General features: G+C 50.3%; 1 protein-coding gene across 1 annotated transcript; it reads right to left on the bottom strand.

Annotated features, from left to right (window-relative positions):
* Nucleotides 1-4,557: 4,557 nt before the first annotated feature.
* CCNL1 (cyclin L1) lies at nucleotides 4,558-17,114 on the bottom strand. The gene is made up of 11 exons (XM_069025090.1): nucleotides 16,810-17,114; nucleotides 16,554-16,628; nucleotides 16,284-16,393; nucleotides 10,179-10,299; nucleotides 9,691-9,755; nucleotides 8,316-8,415; nucleotides 8,094-8,198; nucleotides 7,703-7,844; nucleotides 6,428-6,539; nucleotides 6,202-6,300; nucleotides 4,558-5,297 (listed from the first exon to the last, which is right to left on the bottom strand). The coding sequence occupies exons 1-11, from the start codon at nucleotides 17,062-17,064 to the stop codon at nucleotides 4,946-4,948; spliced, it is 1,536 nt and encodes a 511-aa protein (XP_068881191.1). The 5' UTR covers nucleotides 17,065-17,114; the 3' UTR covers nucleotides 4,558-4,945.
* Between the last annotated feature and the right edge of the window lie 1,331 nt (nucleotides 17,115-18,445).

Below are 18,445 nucleotides of genomic sequence, written 5' to 3'. Positions count from 1 at the left end.
AAACCCAGGCAGGCTCCTGGCACAGAGCAGGATGTGTGGAGGAGATGCACACATCCCAGAAGGCAAAAGTCTCCAGGGATCCCTCTTAGCCTGACCCAGGGAAAATGAGGCCGGGACCTCAAACCTCATGATCACCATAGCCCTGAGAGCACGAGCAGGACACTCAGTGCTCAGGGTGCCCACAGAGCTGTGGCTGCCCCTGGATCCCTGGCAGTGTCCAAAGCCAGGTTGGATTGGAGCAGCCTGGGATAATGGAAGGTGTCCCTGCCCGTGGCAGGGCTGGGACGGGATGAGCGTCTTAAAACCTCTCACCTGGGGGGTTGGAAGGTGGGTGAGGACACGTTCCTGCTCTCTGGCCCGTGCCAAGGTCAGCGCTGGCTCTGCTCCGTGGCTGCTGAGAGAGGAGGGCAGAGGGGAAGGCTGGCGGTGCTGCCTCTGTGTCCCCAGCTCTGGGATCCCTCCGTTGGCTTCGCTGCTGCCAGGGGAACCCCAGAGGAGTCCTGAAGCAAAAAGCAGCCGCGGGCCATCCCGCGTCCATTGACAAAGGCAGACGGAGCTCCCTGATCAGAGCCAGATGTCAGAGATAACGTCTCTGTTTGCTGCTCGCGGTTTCCCGGACCGCAAAGCACTTCCGTGCTCTCACCCCGCCTGGCCACGGCGTCCTGAGCATCGTGCTGGGTAAAAGTGTGGAATCCTGGAGGGCTGGGCTGGGGCTGGGCTGGCGCAGGGGCCCGGCCCGGAGGGGTGCTGAGGAGGGAGGAAGGAGGGTGCTCTCTGCCCAGGGAGGACGAGTTTTATTCCCTTGGGACAGCGGTGACAGCGCCAGCCTCTCCGCTCTGTGCTCCTTCAGTCACAGTCAGCCCACGCGTGTCCTCAGGCCAGCATGGGGGGCACACTTTGAACCAGCTGGCAGAAAGATGCTGAAGATGTTTCCTGGTTTAGAGGTGCTGAGACATAGAAAAACCTTCAGGCTTCGAACAAAACCTCAGCTTCTCAGCCTCTAAATCCCTTTAAAATGGGACCTCAGGCATTTGGGTCCCAGCTCCTGATTGCTCCATACAAACCTGGGGTCCCGAGTCATGAAGGAATTTTGGGAAGCTGCACCAATCACTGATCAGGGGTAATTAAATCTGTGAGGGCCCTTCAGGAGATTCACTTGGTTTGAGATAATTTTGCTGTGGATTTCCCCTCTTGGCTCCTGAGCACAGGCCCTGGGGCTGCCCAGCACCTGCAGGGCCTCACAGGGATCAACATTCCAGGGATGGGGCAGCCACAGCTTCTCTGGGACAGCCAGGGCCTGCAGGAGCTCAGGCCATGGTGAGAAACCCTCATTTTCCCTCCCCTCTGGGATCATTCAGGGCTGTCCCCCGGAGCTGTCCCAGTAACTGGCCACTCCTGGGGAATCTCCCGCACTTGGTGGCTGATGCCATCCCTCGAGGCTTTGATCCATCCCCAGCTCCCCACAGCTGGAATTCGGGTGTTCAGCCAAGGCTGAGACCCCGGGGATGGGGCTGCTCTGCCCCCATGGCCCAGGGCAGGACATTTGTCCCCTCCTCACCTTGGTGGCTTCTGGTGTGTCCAGAAGAGAGACAGAGAGCCGTGAGTGCAGGGGAGGCTCGGCTGGGCTCTGCAACACTTCCACCTACAGAGGAAACCCAGAACGGCAGCGGGAGCAGCCGCGGCATCCCGGGAATGGGGGGGTCCAGAATCCCTGGGAATGATGGGGACACAGAACCCCCGGGAATGAGGGGGACAGAGAACCCCTGGGAATGATGGGGACACAGAACCCCCGGGAATGAGGGGGACACAGAACCCCTGGGAATGATGGGGACACAGAACCCCCGGGAATGAGGGGGACACAGAACCCCCGGGAATGAGGGGGACACAGCATCCCTGGAGCCCCAGGGGATTGGGAAGCTGGAATGTCTCTGCAGGATGGGAACACGAGCCACTCGCCCTCTCCAGCAAACCCATCCAGAAGGATTCTCCATCCTGGGACAAAAATGGTCACTTCTGCCAAGTTTTTTCCTTCCACTGGAATATAAAGACATTTTTTCTTCAGGCCAGCTTTACTAATTTTAACTTCCTTTTTTTTTTTTTTTTTTTTCTTTTTTTTTTTTTTTTCAATGGCCCTGCTGGGCTGTGGCCAGGCAGGAGGAGGGGATGGAAAGCTGTTTCCTCTGCAGGAGTGTTGTTTCCAAAGGGGGATGTGATTGCCAGCCTGGCCAGGGGGGTTTGCTTCCTGCCCCAAGGAGCTTGGAAGCAACAAGGAGCATGGACAGGAGAGTCACAGACTTGGCCTGATGTGAAGTCATGGATTTCATGAGCATTTCCTGGCAGGAGCAGCAACCAGGGAAAGATTTCCTGGAAAAGGGGCCCTTATCACCTCCCCTGCTGCCACTCACCTGTGGGGTTTGGGGGTGACTGAAGCCCTGAGAGGGACCTGTTGGGCCGATTTCCATCAGAAATGTTCTCACATTGTTCGTTTTGTCTCTTCCCAAACCATCCAAAGCTCCTGGCCCACACTCATCCTTCCAATATCTGTAACAAAGCTGAAAGTGAAGGACAAGCAGAACAGTTTGTATGAAATGCCTTGAAACCTTTGCATCTTTTTGTTGAAAATTAGTAAAAAAATTTTAACAAAATCCTTTTTTCAGAGAAAAAGCAACTCTGAGGGTGAGACCCACCCAGGCAAAGCCCTGTGCCCAAGGAGAGCTGGCTGGGAGATTTCCCTGTCGCTGTGGGTCTCAGGTGTTCAGAGCCCAGTGGCAGCACCTGATTTCCAGCAGTGTGGCAGAGGCTGCAGCACCACCCAGGGCAGGAATACTCCAGACCTCCCAGGAAAATTGTCTCAGCTACTGAGATACGAGCAGAGTGTGGCCTCAGGTGACTCCTGGAGGTCCATACAGGTGCTTGAAGTCCATCAGCCCTGTCAAATGACTCATTTCTGTGCTTCAGAGCTCCATGAAAATACAGGGACACTTCAAAATTCAGGGACATTTCCAAGTCCTAGGAGACAGGAGCTGTGGTGCAGGGACATTTCGGTTGTTGTGCCCAGCAGCTCCCCTGAGGAGTCCTGCAGGGAATGGGGCATCGAGGGGCCACAGCCCCTCAGGACTCTCACCTGCCCCTTGCCCCCCTGCAGAACCCACACAGGCCCTGAGGGCCAGGCTGGGACTCCCAGCTGGGAGCTGCTGCTTTCCCCTCAGGAAGCGCCTCCTGCACATCCCAGTGCTGGCACAGCCCTGCTGGGGGCCAGGCTGCCTGCCATCCCTCCATCCCTCCCTGGCTGGGGATGGGATTTTCCCCCAGGGAAGAACAAACTCTGAACTCCCTGCTGGGTTGCCTGGGGCAGCAGGTGCTGCCCTCTGTTCACAGCTCCAGCTGCTCCAGCTGCTCAGGGGAGCGAAGCTCTGGAAGCACAGAGGGGTTGTTGGTGCTCCCACAAACCCAGGGCTGAGCCCTCCACGGTCCCTCCAACACAAACCCCAAATCCAAGACAGTCAGTGGTGCTGCTCCTCCACACCCAGGGTTTTCTCTCTGCTCTGGACTCAGCATTTGTGTCTGGGGGAAAAAGCTCCTTCCACTTCCATAGCAACGAACACATTTTCCTGAAAGCAACACACACAAAACAGTTGTTACAGATTGAAAAACAGTGGTAACCATGGAACAGAAAGAGACATTTTATCTTTTCCTCCTCCAAAATATACATTGACTTTCTGCATTTCCAGAGCAGCTGCAGAGGGGCCCAGCAGGACACAGGGCAGACGTACCAACCATGGAGCTCCTGCTCAGGTTTCCTCTCCTCTCGGAGGTCTGCAGAGCAACTGCCCAAGGGAGACCGGCACTGCCCTGGTGCCAGGGACCAGCCTGCAGCACCTGGGCTCTGCAGGGGGACATTCCCAGCAGCAGTGGCAGGAACGGGGAGAGGCATTTTGGGAGAGCCCGGGGGCTGCGGGTGCAGGACGGCAAACGCCTCTCACCTGCCGGCTCCAGGGCGTGGCACCACCTGGGCAGCAGCTGAACAGTCAGATCCCAGTCCTTCGCTCCCGTTCCAGCTCTCATTTCCCACAGAAGGCACAGCTCCAGGAAGGTCCCAGCAGCTCCTGCTCTCAGGGGTGGCTCAGCCCCAGGCTGTGTCAGCATCACACCTGCAAGAGGATCCCCCCCTTCCCTGCCAGCATCCTGCCACTGGAATGAAAGATGGGAATAAACCCCTGACACCTGGGCCCTCCAGGAATGTCACCGGAACAGCTGAGAGCAGCTCCCAGGGGAGAGGGGCAGGGAGACTCCAAACTCCCCAGGGGCAGCTGACAGCCAGGGGACAGTAGCAGCCCCTCCCTGGCTCATCCATGACCATTATTCCAGCTGCTGCGTGGCTTCCCAGCCACACCCCCACAACACAAACATCCAAAGCTTCCCCAGTTCTGCCCTCCCAACAGCAGCACATCCACAGCCCGTGTCCCACTCAGGCACAAGGGTCAAGCCAAGGCATGTAAGAAAACCAACTTTAGTTTCCACACATTTGGCATCCAACAGGCAGTAAAAAAAAAAAAAAAAAAAAAGCTTTATATTTTATTTCTTGTAAAAATCTTTGAACACATGCAGACTAAAACCAGTGTAAGAAAGTCTCCACCATGTTTAAACAAATAACTATACTTAAATATAAGCGTCTGCAATTGACTGGTATAAAAATAAGGTACGTTTTGCTTTTTTACAGAAATCCTTTCTCCAGTTCTCAGCTCAATAAACAATACACAACTCTAATACATACAGTGAACCTGATCGTTTGCCACCTCTGGGATACTGCTAAGGTATTATGTGCAAAAGTTGGTAACAGTTTCTTTCCCAAAAGAAAAGTCTTCTACACCTTTCAGAAACCGAGATTTGGGTTGAAGCTGCCCCAGCCCCGTGCAGTCCCCGTGCCGTGCCGCAGTCCGCGGGCTCAGCGCCGGTGCCGGCCGTGCCCCGAGCGGCCGCTGCCGTGGTGCTTCCCGCCCTTGTGGGAGCGCTCGAAGGAGCGCGAGCGCTCGCGCCGCTCCCGGTGGTGGCCGCGCTCGTGCCGGTGCTTCTTGGCCGCCTCCGAGTGCTCCCGGGATTTGCTCTGCGAGCGGGAGCGGGACTTTTTCCGCTTGTGGCCGTGTCTGCTGGCGCCCTTGAGCTCCTCGCGGCCGTGCTTGGCCTTGGCGTGGGGCGAGCCGTGGTTGTGGTGCCGCCGCGGGCTCCCGCTGTGGCTGCGCGAGCGGCTGCGCGAGCGGGAGCTGTACGTGCCCGACAGGCTCCGCCGGTTGTTGTAGCTGCGCGAGAGGAAAGGGTTACAGCGTGTGCCCAGCACCAGCAAAGTCCAACAGAACTCTGTGCTTAGAGCTTCCAAGTTACTGGAAGAAATCTGACTTTGCCCCACAGGGATGAGTGAGCGAGGACAGAGAATGTCTCGGGACACACAACCTGCCCCATGGAAGGCTGGGGTCGCTGACGTGGCATTTAAGGTCCTTCCAACCCCAACCACTCTGTGAGTCTTTTAGCTGAGCTCATTTGAAAACAAACAGCTCAAAATAAAACCAGAATGCAGCACCTTTTGTCCACCTTGTCAAGGGTCTTCCCTCAACAGCAGATCACTAACTGGGTATTGCCTTTTTCCTTCAGCTATGCTTTGGGTAACACTGAGATCCAAGCTGACAGCCTCCAATTTATATGTGAGCCTGAAGATTCTTTGAATATCCCCATCTAAAGGCAGGAGCTCTCACTGCATCCCCCTCTCCCTGTCCCAGGAGAGGGGCAGAGTCCTGAAGAGCCAGGCACTGCACCAGGGAGCACTGACACAAGGAAGCTGCCACACCTGGAGCACTTCTCCCCTTCCAAGGGCACTGTGCTCCCAAAGACTGCTCTCACTTGTAATGGGATCCTTCTGAAGACTATCCAATGAGGGAAGACTAACCCCAGCCCACCTCAGACTCCTCAGGTACAGTGCAGTTAGGACAGGCTTAAGCTTCCATTTTACAGCCTGAACTCTTAAGAGCTGCTCCACACCCACAACCAAGAGCCTGAAGTCAAGCCAAGCCTCCCCCCTTTTGCTGGGCAGCTCTTGGGACTGCCCCTGGCTCTGGGAAGCGCAAAGCCCTGCTGAAATATCCTGTATTTACAGGACTAAGTGTGACAAAACCCACGAGCCCCCCAGTGCAGCCCCCCAGCCCCACTCACTGCCTGCGGGGGGTGTGGGAGCGGGAGCGGGACTTTGTCCGGGAGCGGGACCGGCTGGCGCTCCTGCTGCTCCGGCTCCTCTTGCTCTCCTTCCGCAGCCTGCAGGGACAAACCAGCGCTGCTCAGGCACTGCCACGCCAGCCAGAGCTCCCGAGGAGCTCCCCGGGCTTCAGCTGAAAGCACTGCTACTGAAGCCTTCTCTTACCAGGAGGGGAGTTTTACCTACCCATTGTAAGGGCTCTTTGAGGTTTGCTGCCTCTCTTCTGGCTCTTTTTTAATGGTTTTGGTATTCACAGATACTGGAGATTTCTCCTCAGCTTTTACTTCTCTTGGGGAAGCTAAGAATTAAATTTCAATTCAAAGTTAGCTCTTTATTCATCCTTTGTCATAAACACACTGTACATCCCTGAGACACCTTCACCAGGACTTGCACTAAGTGTAGATATGAACTCCACAGCTATTATTTCATCCCATCTCCCCATTTATATTCACTCCTGGAATATTCATGGGGAAACCCTCTGCCCATGAAGGAGGAACAGCACTGTGACCTTCAGAGCACACAGCCAGGCTCATGTGGGGCCAAAAGGTACAAAACAAAAGCTACCCTCGTGGCCCACAATACAGAATTGTTACCCTGACACTTATTTCCAATGCTACAGAGAAAGGATTAAGCCTGCCCAGCAAAACTACAGATTTCATCTTTACATTATGGCACAAACACAAATGAGGAACAAATAAAATTATCTAGTCAAGATGTCAGTCTGTCTCTAGGCAGTTGGCACAGCCCAGAGATGGATTCCCCTTTCATGGAAGGGCTGTTAAGCCCACCACAGCTCCTGCTTTCAGACTCTCCCAACCCTGGCTCCCTCCTCACAGAAATGAAACACTTTCCTTGTTCAGTGAGAAATTCACACTTCCCAGCCCAAAGACCTCTGAAAACTCAGGACTCTTCAGGAGAAACCATGAGAGTTCAGACAGACTGGCAGTTCAAAATACATGTTCCAATTCATTCCCTCTGATGCCAAGGCAGTGCTGGGCCTGTCCCTCCCCCATTTCCTGCCCACCAGCTGTCTGCCCTCACCGCACCAAACAGTTGCCAAGTACATTAAAAACAACCAGGGGAAGGAATTTTCACAGATACCTGCTGCAAAAAGGGCCATGAAGGCTATTGCAGCACCCTCAAATCAAATCCAGAAAGGCTCTCTTCACATCACAGAACACACAGCAATTCCTGCTTCATTACCTCATTCTCTTACAGGTGCGTATTATTACTGTATCACTCTCTTATCTGGGGAAATATGGCATAAAGCATCCCTTTTCCCTCTAATCTGGTTTCAAGGTTTTGAGACTAGTTTTAGAATCTATGTTAAAAAAAAAAAATTGCCTGCTGCTTCATTCCGTGAGAAAGCCTGAACTGTCTAACAAAGCAAACCTCCTTTGTTTTTACACAAATACTTATCACACAGTATCATGCAAGTTTCTGTTCAGAAAACAAGCTTACATGGTTTGGATGCAGGAGAAAAGCCACCCAGCGTTGAGAGTGCTGGAGTTCCATCTGGATTTAAACCTTTTGCCTTCAGTTTTGCTTCCTGTAGTGCCATTTTCCTCTTTTCTACTTCTTTATCCAGAAATTCGTAATTGGGCTGTGGAAGTAACAACCAGGTAAGAAGCTGAACTAATGTAATTCACATTTTCATCTCCTTTCTGAAATATACCGAGTTGGCTTTTAATTATCTGTCCAGTTATGTAACTTCCAGAATTTGTTCTCTCCTTAGAGGAACTGTCCCCATTAGTACATCTGTATTAGGCATTCCCAAACTTTTCTGGACAACCATAACTCAGCTCAAGCTGCACTGAGCCTCAAGCAAGAAAATCCAAGATGTCAAACTCACCTTCTTTCTGGTATAAAGCTTCAGAGTTGTTAGGCAGATCTCCTGAATCTCCTCTTCCGTGGTGCCAAAGAGCAGGAACCAGTGGGGACGGGTAGGCAGCGGGATCTGAAAATCAAACAAGGGGAAGCGTAATGGAGATTTCAGGCCAGGTTTTGCTGAAGTATTTCCATGAATTCTCTTTAAGCCAGAGCAGCAGCAGTGCTCAGGGCAGCCAGTGCTCACCTGCAGGGCTCTAGCAGCGAGGTAAATGCACGCACATGCGATGGTCTCTGGCTGGAAGCGAACGAACACGTTCGTCCGGAGGCTGTCGTTCATGTAATTCCTACAAAACAAAGCAGCAGAGGTCGGATCTCCGGTTTGCTTTTCTTTTAGAGGATAACAACACTGGAGACTCAATTGACTTTATTATTTTTTCTGTTGTTACATTAAACATGTGATTTCTTTTGGATGACTGTGTTGGATGTTTACATGTGTCACTTTGTACCAGTTTGCACCACTGCCACTGGTTTAAACCATAATGTACAGCACTAAATTCAAGAAGTGTGGAATGGTTACTCCCGAGGTTAAATTATCCTGGGAAGTGTCCACTGAGTTACAATTTAACAACTACTTTGCATCTGTCCAGCTGATTGTCTTAAACACCAAAGGGTTTGTATTTAAAAATCAATGTAGAACTCAAGTGCCACCAGGAGAGCAAGGTGTATTTTCAACCTACCATGTTCCAGAAGCTATGTGCAACCTACAGAGTTCATAAAACTCCGACTGCATTTTAATTTTGTGTGCCTTGAGTCACATCAACTTCATCCAGGGAGATGCATCCCATTTGCTCACTGAGTATTGGAAAAGACCCGCGAGTTAGAACTGGACTCCCACTCCCCTGAGCTCCTGTTCTTGCACAGGGCTGGCACTGCCAGCAACACATGCCCAGAGATACAGAGAACAGCAGAGCTCCATGGATTTCTAAATTCCCAAGCTATGGGAGAGAGGAACAGCAGTCAGTCAGTGAGGACTCTACACCCCCATGCCCAGCCTGGCTGCTAACTGAACATGCTGCATGCACTGTCCTCCTCTGTTTAACTCAAGTTTAAATGTTAAATCAACTAAAGAAATGCTGGCAGAACCATCCCCCACGTGTCCTTTAACATACAGCAGGTAGGCAACAAAGACATCGAGAAACAGTTGTAACAGTTACTTCTAGAACCAAATATACAAATCCTGGCGCCAGGACAGAACTAGGAGGTGCTGCCCGATGGCAGTGAACTCGCTGAGGCTTGCACTGGCTTGGCTGGAGAGAAGGGCAGCCAAAGCAGCCATCCCCAGGTCATGGGCTGAGGTGCAGAGGGCAGAGCTCTATGACTTACCAGCAGGGACTACCCTTCAATCAAAGAGTAGAAAAAAGAACAAAGTTAAATTGAGTTCTCCATTGCTACGCTGGAATCAAGCCATGAAAATAGTAAGCAGAAACAAGCACCACAAGATTTTCCAAATGTGTTTGGGTGGTAACTTACATCTCATTGCTTTGCATAGGGATCAGCAGGCTTGTTATTTCTGCTACTATTTTCCTGGCTAGGAAAAGAATGGAAAATAGCAAACTTACCAGGCTGTCTGTACCAGGGTTTGATTACGTTCACATTCTAGGACTTGTAAATACATAACAATGATCTGAGGAATAAGGGGGGGGGGGAAGAGAAAAAATACTCAGTTTCAACACATAAAGCAGGAGTAGGGAAGTAAATATATACATATGTTAAAAAAAAAAAAAATCAAACACAACGCCCGAGCAATGGGGGCTCCTTCTCTCCAAGCACACACTCTGAGCTCTCATGCTACCCACAGACAACTCTTTATTTCACTACTTTTCCGTGCTTTTCACACCAGCCACCTTCACCCTTTCTAAGGGAAATGACTTCTACTAAAGTCAACATGGCTGTTTGCCCAAGTACTCTGGCAAAAACATAATTAACTACAGAGGAATAAAGAGAAGAATCCAGGTCATTCTGACACCTGTGTTTCTTGTTCCACAGCTCCCAGTGATGCCACCAAGGTAGAGTAAGAATTACAATTACGTTATTGTTGAGAACTCACCTTATGAGGATGCTTGACATGAACACAAAATCCCAACTCCTTCAGTACCCTCCTTTCTGCTTTGATTACTTGATTTTTGGTGTTTATGTAGTTCTGATCAAGTATCAGGGGGCTTGGAGTCCTATAGTTTGCAAGAAATAAAATCAAAACTGTTTTGCATATCCAAAAATAACGGCAACTCTGTTTTCCCTTCCAACCAACTAATGGCAACAGAAACCGGTTTTCAACTCCTGCAAGCAAGTTTAAGCATTAATCTTGTGCTGTCCAAGTTTAGATAAACTAGTTTAGTTGCTGCTTTTGGCTAGCTACAGATTAGATGGCTGAGATTAAAAAAAAAAAAAAACCCTTCTGCTCCTGTGTATGCAAACTGCACTGCTCCAGCTGCTGGAAGGAGTTGGCTTGATGGGGGGCACTCCCAAGAACATCTCCTCTCCATGGCAGAGGTGGCAGGAGTCCTTTGCCAGGCAAGATTTCAAAGCAGAAGTAAACCAGAACAGGGTTCTTACTGGTATTAAAGCAGCAACCCGTGCTTTAGAAATGGCAGTTTCCTATGCAGCTGGAAGAGCAGCTGAATCACCCTTCAGAGAAGCCAGCCCTGCCCTGTGTGAAAAGCTGAGTGAAGCACAGAATCACCCTGGGAAACGGGGACAGATCTGCCTGGGACTCTGGGCCTGCACCCTCTCCAGCCATACCAGGGATGTTCCTGCTGTTTGCATTTGCAAATCAACAGCTCATTTAGAGAGAGATTTCAAACTCCAGCACAGTCAAGCCCTAATTCCTTCCGAATCCAACCCCTGAACTGTCCAGAGCATGTTTAACCACAGTAACCTTCTGTACACTTCATGCCAGGTGTCACACGCCATTGCATGTTCTTTGCTTTGTCCGTGCTTAGACTCGACCTTTCAACATTCCACATGGGATATTTTAATCCACTTCCTCCTGAAGACAGATCAGCTTTTCCCTGTAATATGCCTCACACATTCCATGTGCTTTCCAAAGCAGAATAATGTTTTTGCAGCTCATTATGCTCTAATAAACCACGGTCTGTACATGATACACCCCAAGCACTGGTGACAAATTTATTTTACATTATCTTCAAAAGAAAAAAAAGTAATGCAAAGTGGATTCAAAATACAGTTTTTGTTGTATCAGATAAAATATTTCACTGCCAACCTGCAAATTCCACGAGTGGATCTTACTTCTCTTCCCTGATAGGTCACAGAGCAGAAAAAACACTCAAAAAAACAAGGTTCCCACCCCAGGAAGTAAAGGTCAATTTAATGACAAGGCTGGATGAGCTCCCCAACTTCAACAATCCAGTTTATGGCATGACCTCTGCAGTCACCTGGACAGACACGGATTGCCATGGGCAAAGAACACAACAAACCTCCCTAATAAAAGCACCTTGTTGTACAACCATGCACGTGAAGCATGAGCTGTCCCTGCTCTTCCCAAGGGGCTGAGATGCCCAGCTCTGGAATGAGCGACTGCAGCTTCCTGGTACAATTCAAGTACTGACTCATTATACAAAATACCAGGTTTTCCATGTTCCAGCAGAGTAACTTCCCTAGTTAAGTGTGTTACTCTCACTCATCAGGAAAAGTTAACAAAGTTTTTCATTTCAGCTCCTCTAAATAAAACCAGACTTGGGGGATTTTTTTGTTTTGTTTTGTTTATGGTTGGCTGTTTTTCTTTTCTCCCCATAAATTAACTGGAAAAGAAAAGCCTTTCAAGCCTCTTTAAGGTAACTACTTCAGTGAGGAGCTGGTTTTGTCTGAACACTCCAGTACTACAGAGATGGGCTGAATACAGTGCTCTGGAGTGGGACAATGGAACAACCAAGCTGAGTTCTTCCCATCGGTGAAACTGATTCACTTCCAACTCATTCCTGTCAATTTTACTGGTGTTGATAATGTTTCCTTCAGTATTTCTCTCCTCAGTTTCATCTTGAGATCACTGGCATTAACAGGATCTGCAGAGCAGCACCCAGAGTGAGTTCAGGCATCCAGGCTGTTTGTTAGCAGAAAACTTCATCACAGGTGGGAGATCTTGGGTTAAACACTTAGGACAGCCATGACTTCCAGTCTATTAAAAAAATCTCCAGTGGGACTGCACAGGACCATCCAACACCCCACCTTCCACATGACCCTGCATCCCCTGAGAGCTCTGAAGTTAAGGTGGCTCCAAGTGCAGCAGGACAGACATGAGCCTTTACTGTAGTTTAAGTTTTCACTGTCCTCACACAGGGCCATGGGATCAGCACCAACAGTTCACACCTGGCACATGTTTCACAGCACAGGGACAGGAAACCCAACATACCAAGTGTGCTTTGCTTTACTCTGCTGTCCCACATTCCTTTGGTCACAAGTCCTAGAGACCTACAGCCCTAAGGAAGCCATGAAAACCATCAGTTTATCCAGACAGGATTTCCAAACAAATGCAACCTTTTATCCACTTACGGAAAAACAAAAATCCCCAGAAGGCTTAAGTGGTTTACTGCACCTTATTACTGGCAAAAGTCAAGTTCTCCACTGCATTGATTCACCAATTTAATACTTTTGCCATAAAATCTGCAAGGCTGGTAAATAATTATTTACAAGTCAGAAACTTCAGAGATTCCCCTTTGAAAAACTTCTTTGCTTTCTACTAAGAAAAAAGAGGAACTTTGCCAATGCATTTGCTGCACTTAATTCTCAGGCCAAGAATTATCTTAGGGTCAAGTAAGAAACCAGAGAAAAAGAATTTGTAAACTTATATATGAAATATAAGCTTCAAACCCTGTATAGCCAAGGAGTCTTGCAAATTCTTACTTGGAATCTGTTCCTACAGACCAGCACTAGAGCTCCAGGCAAGACTTTATCTTTAAGAACAGAGCACACAGTGGCCCCTCTGGGAAGTCAATCCAACACTTAAGATGCAAAACTTGATTGGGATTTAGATTATGTAACAACCCAAAAGATTAACACACACTGTAATGTGTTTGTAACAGTAAATAAATTAAAAATACCTTTTTTTAAAATCATTCTGACAAATGAGACCTAAGTTCTCCACAGCTGCAGCTTCATTTGGTGTAATAATAAACTTTGATGGCTTTGACGTGACTAATACTTGGAGGAACAGTGCCCTGCATGGAGTTTTGTTCCTAATGAGCAAAGCACTTGTGACAAGTACAGCAGAGCACCAGCACCTCATTTCAAAGAGCAGATATCTGTTATGCTGGTCAGCAAAAGATCACCAGTTCTCTGTTTGTCTCCAGGATCACAAACACAAGCAGCACAGGTTTGCAGGACAGTCTGAAGGCACTAAGAATGTGTGTCATTAATGCAGCCCCGCTGCAGGGCCCCTGAGCGAGGAACAGCTGACTGAGCACCTCAAAGCACCATGTGAGATTACAGCACCACACGAGTCACATTTCCAGTCTCAGGACTTTCTGCAGCTTTCAGGCACAGTTAAAAGAAATATAATCAACTTCAAACTACATTCTACAAGTTAAACAACAGTTGCACTTTGCTCAGAACACAGAGGTTTTGGCACACAGTTATTTAAAAAGCAGTTTTTCCATAGTACGAGCTTTTCTCCATGCACACAAACATTTTTACATGCAGTTCTACATCACATAGGCTCGTCAAAGATCCCAAAGAAAATATGCTTGTCCAAAACACTTATTTAGCTTTTTCTTACTTCTCAGCATTAGAAATACCACCTCAGTTGACTACATGTCTCATAAAAAGAAAATTCCAATGCAATTCCCAGTTCTGCAAACAGGTACATAGAAGGGACTGCTTACATCATAATTGGTAAAAATGTACAAATTCAAGACTTCCGCACCCTTGTTTTACTGTGAATTCAAACTGCAATTATACAGAGCCAGAAAGTGGAACTAAGAACCCAAAACTGGTTAAGAAAGAAAGCAAAGCCTACCCAAACTACCCCAAATGTGTGCAGGTTAAGAGCTTCAGTTAACAGAAATGCTAGACTGAAAAAGAAAGTACAGCAGCCTGTTTCAGTTCTGGGTTGTGTGTGAGAGACTAACTATAGCCTAAGTGTTAGCTTCAGTAAAAAATAAAAAAGATTAAGCTAGTATTCTAAAAACCTGGACAGCAAAGAAAAAAGCTTATAACAAGATACAGGAGTTCTTCCAAATGGTTCACCAGCGGCCAACCTGTTAGTCCCCCGATTCCAGTGACCTATGCTCAGAGCACTGGCTTCTCCTTGGGGATTTTCGATACTTCACTCACTGTTGCCATGACGACAGCTTCATCTTTATGTACCACTCCACATCACCCAGGCTTTGGTAAATGTAGCTGGTCGCTGTATAGTCGGTTGCAAGGGAAAAAAGAGTTGAAGTTAATAACGTGTACAGGTGATGGAATTGTCAGCTTGTAAAAAGTACAGAAAAACGTTTACATCCTGCTTGCTAAAAAAAAAAAAAGGGGAGGGGGTGTGCAAGTCTGAATGTCAGACTGCAGCATTTTTAAGGTTCATTTCATGCAGATTCACTCAGAATCGCAGAGCAACAATACCCATTTCTCCCGAAAATAATGGGTAGCAGTGCACGATTTCTCTGGACATGATGCACTTTAGGCACCACGTAACATGCACAAGTTGGGATTTGGAACAGGCTAGCTGGAAAGATTTAAATTCACAGGTTAAGTTCAGTTTCTCTGATCCTTCACACAGCACAAAGAAACAACTAATTTGTATTCTTGATGCAAAGAAAAGCAAGGCATATGATTAATTAACCTTCACTGCCTGGATGGAGGCCAGAACGTTACTAACCACTGAGCCTGCTCCAGTAATTCCAATAACCAGAATCCCTTAATAACTGCGGAAGACAACCCCACTGAATTCACACCCGGCCTAACTTCACACAGCTCTCTTGGGGCCATCAGGGCAACAGCTTTAAAAGCCAGACAGAACAAAGCTAAATTCCAAAGGTTAACACCAACTCTTTCTTCTTGGATCTAAAGCTAACTAGGACAACACCATCAGAAGGCAGTAAAAGCCGAAGTTCTGGCTTCAACAGAAGCATAACCAGGATAAAGACACCAACAAACAGCTGGCTTCCCTTCGGGATTTCTACTCTGTTTCTTAGAAAAGCATCAACAACGCTGAAGTTTAAATTCCTGCCGTAACCTGGTGACACAGGGCAGAGAAATAAAGTGTGAATTTAACAGCGTAGCTGAAAACAAAACCCTTTTGTAGCTACAGAGTACCTAGAACTTTAAGCCATCAGCCACCAGAGGCAAAGTTGAAGCCTCCAACCCCAGACTGCAATACTGCTGCCCAACAAAATTAAGGAGATTTTGTGTTTAACAGCAACTTAGAGAACTCCTTCCCTTCAACCACTCCTTGCTCCTTTCAATGCATCGTTAATTTGCTTTACACGTGAAAAATGTTGCTTTGCACACAAAAAGCAGCGTTAGGCACTCATAACTTGGACAGCTCTACACCACCTGCACAGGCACACGGCACCAGAACAACGCAGCTCACACTTTCTGCACCTAAAGATGCCTTCAGCCTCCCAGACTCAATGGCACATTCCTCACCATTAAACTTACAAACACTGCAGGCCAAATCATACCTTTCTTCAGGTACTCTCTAAAAGGGCTTTTTCTTGAAAGTAACACTGCCACCACTGAAAATTCAGCTTCTTCTTAACAGGTACTTTCTTAGCACCACAACCACACTTGGGCACCCACAGACTAATGACAGAAAAGCATCACAACTGCTGAGTACGCTTAAAAATCTGGAGAATACACAGCAACTTGCTAACTGGCCACTCACGCCTAAGACTATCTCACAACAACTGCAAGACATCAAAAAACCCAACAAACAGACCTGAAACCACAACCATGGACGTAAAACTAGAACCAATACCTGTCAACCATAACCTGTAGCTAAATCAACAACGAAAACGGGTCTACCATGTGAACAAAAGCAGAAGCAGCTGGGATTGCACTGTACTGCCTACACAGCAGCCAACGGGCACTCCCTTCCCAATTTTAGGTCGTTGAACTTAGCCTGGAAAAATACTGTGAATTGAGAACTGCAGCATACATTAGTGGTAACAGGTGCTTATGCTCATAACGAAGCTGATCTTACCTTTTTGCTCTTAACTGCCGCAAGTGATGGAACACGTTGATCACGTCCCTTATCCGACGAGGCGCCTCTTCGATTTTGGACGCGAGATTGATGCAGGCCATAGCAACAATCTGAAAGGAAGCCCCGTTTCCGTTAAGCAAATAGCTTTTAACCCAGATAAAATTAGCATTACATAACCAAGAAGCAAATCTGCCAGCCTGGAAGCGAGCGGCCTGTGTAGCGCGTGGCCGCCCCATCCGCCCTCCCCCGGTACCCCCGGGCCGCGCTCACCTCGAAGCTGTGCTTGACGAAGGACTTGGAATAGAAGAAACGATGGAACAGCACCTGCCCCGTCGCCATGGCCACCTGTGAGGGCAGAGGAGGGAGAAGGAGCCGAGTCAGTGCCCGGGCCCAGCCGCCGCCATTTTGTGTGAGGCACCGCCGCCCCCCCGCGCCGCCTCACGCCCTTCCCGCCGCCACAATGGCGGCGCCCGCCCTTCCCTTCCCTTCCTCCCCTGCCCCTCTGCAAGCCCCGGCAAGGGCTCACCTGCGGCAGCCGCAGCAGGATCCCGGCCGCCTGGATGAGCTCGCAGCCCAGGATGCGCAGGTCGGTCTCGCACTGCAGGTCCAGCCCGTCCTGCATGGAGGGTGTGGGCGAGAGGCGCTCCTCGGGGATCAGCGAGTGGTCGATGGTCAGCGACACCTCGGAGTAGAGCCGGTCGCCGATGAGGATGCCCGGGGCGGCGGGGGGCGGCGGGACCGGGGCGGCAGGCGCGGCGGGGCCCGGGTGCGCGGCGGCCATGGCGGCGGAGCGGGCGCTGGGTCTGGGTCCGCTCCCAGGAGCGGCCGCGCGCCGACTGCGCGGCCCCGCGCGTGACGCACCCGCCAGCGCCGCGCGCGCGGGGGACGGCGGGAAAAAAGAGTCCGCGGGACACGCCCCGGGACCGGGACCAGGGAACCGGGAACGGGACCAGGAATCGGCAGCGGGACAGGGATCGGGACCGGGTTTAAACCGGTGCAGAGTAACTGGGTGTGCGCCCCAGCAGCGAGGGAGCGGGAACGGTGCTGGATAAACTGCGGTGTAATCGCGGCTGAAAAGGATCGTTCAGGGTCAGTCCACTCCAGCCGTGCCATGGGCGGAGACGCGGTACAGAATCAGTACATAAAACACAGAAATACCGCATAGGTGGTCAAGCAGGCCTCGTGTCCTGCATCAAAGCCCTTAGAGCTTTTGGTGCTCGAAATACGTCACATAGACAAAACCAAAAAAACCAAACCTGAATAAAAAGAAGGTGATCGTGCGCAAAAGGTGGGCTGCGCCGTTCCAGACAAGAAATGTCCAGCGGAAAGTTACCTCCGACTTCATTTATTAAGGAAAAGCAAAATAAAAATGAACCAGCTCCTGCAGTTTTAAACGTTGTAGCTAATAAATTCACAATAAATTAAACATTCCCACATGGAGCAGCCGCTTTCGCCCTCACGGCGAGGCGCGCGGAAGAGCACAGCGGCCGCACCCGCCGCTGCCTCCGGACACCGCGCGCCCGAACGCCGCCCGGGCGGCGCCGGCGGTGGCTCAGCGCTCGTGACCAGGCCCGCCTGTGCTGTCGCGACATCCCCCCCTGTCGCGACATCCCCCGCTGTCGCGACCACACGGGACGCGCCGAGCGGGAAAGCCCCGGCGGTTGCGTCACTTCTGGGAAGGGCCGCAGCACAGCGCGCGCCGCGCGCCGTAGATCCCTCCGCGGCCGTAACCGCACGCGCGCGCTAACTGGGAAATCCCGCCCCCCGCGCCGGCCGCGGCGTCTGATTGGCTCGTTGGGTTTGAGTGGCACCGGCTCCTCAGAGGCCGTGCCCGCCATGTTGTGTGGGGAGCGGGCGGCGGCCCCGCCCCGCCCCTGGCCTCGGGGGTCTCTCGGGAACAGGGACAGACTCCCAGGAGGTTGGAAAAAACCTCCAGGATCGAGTCCGAGCAGAGTCTGATCCCCACCTTGTCCCCAGCCCAGAGCACTGAGTGCCACGTCCAGGCCCTCCTTGGACACCTCCAGGAATGGGGACTCCACACCTCCCTGGGCAGCCCCTGCCAAGGCCTGAGCACCCTTTCCATGGGGAAATTCCTGCTGCTGTCCACCCTGAGCCTCCCCTGGCTCATCCTGAGGCCGTTCCCTCTCCTCCTGTCCCTGTTC

Source organism: Aphelocoma coerulescens, chromosome 9 (genome assembly GCF_041296385.1).
Source record: "Aphelocoma coerulescens isolate FSJ_1873_10779 chromosome 9, UR_Acoe_1.0, whole genome shotgun sequence".
In the NCBI taxonomy this organism is placed as follows: Eukaryota; Metazoa; Chordata; class Aves; order Passeriformes; family Corvidae; genus Aphelocoma; species Aphelocoma coerulescens.
The sequence above is the reverse complement of the archived record's forward strand: the minus strand, read 5'-3'. Positions and strand labels throughout refer to the sequence as shown.

Coding starts and splice junctions, on each gene's coding strand:
- CCNL1 (XM_069025090.1), bottom strand. CDS start 17,064: ATGGCCGCCGCGCACCCGGGCCCCGCCGCGCCTGCCGCCCCGGTCCCG. Junction 7,845..8,093: donor AGCTTTATACCAGAAAGAAG/GTGAGTTTGACA, acceptor TTACTTCCACAG/CCCAATTACGAATTTCTGGA. Junction 6,540..7,702: donor TTCTCCTGCATCCAAACCAT/GTAAGCTTGTTT, acceptor TTTAATTCTTAG/CTTCCCCAAGAGAAGTAAAA.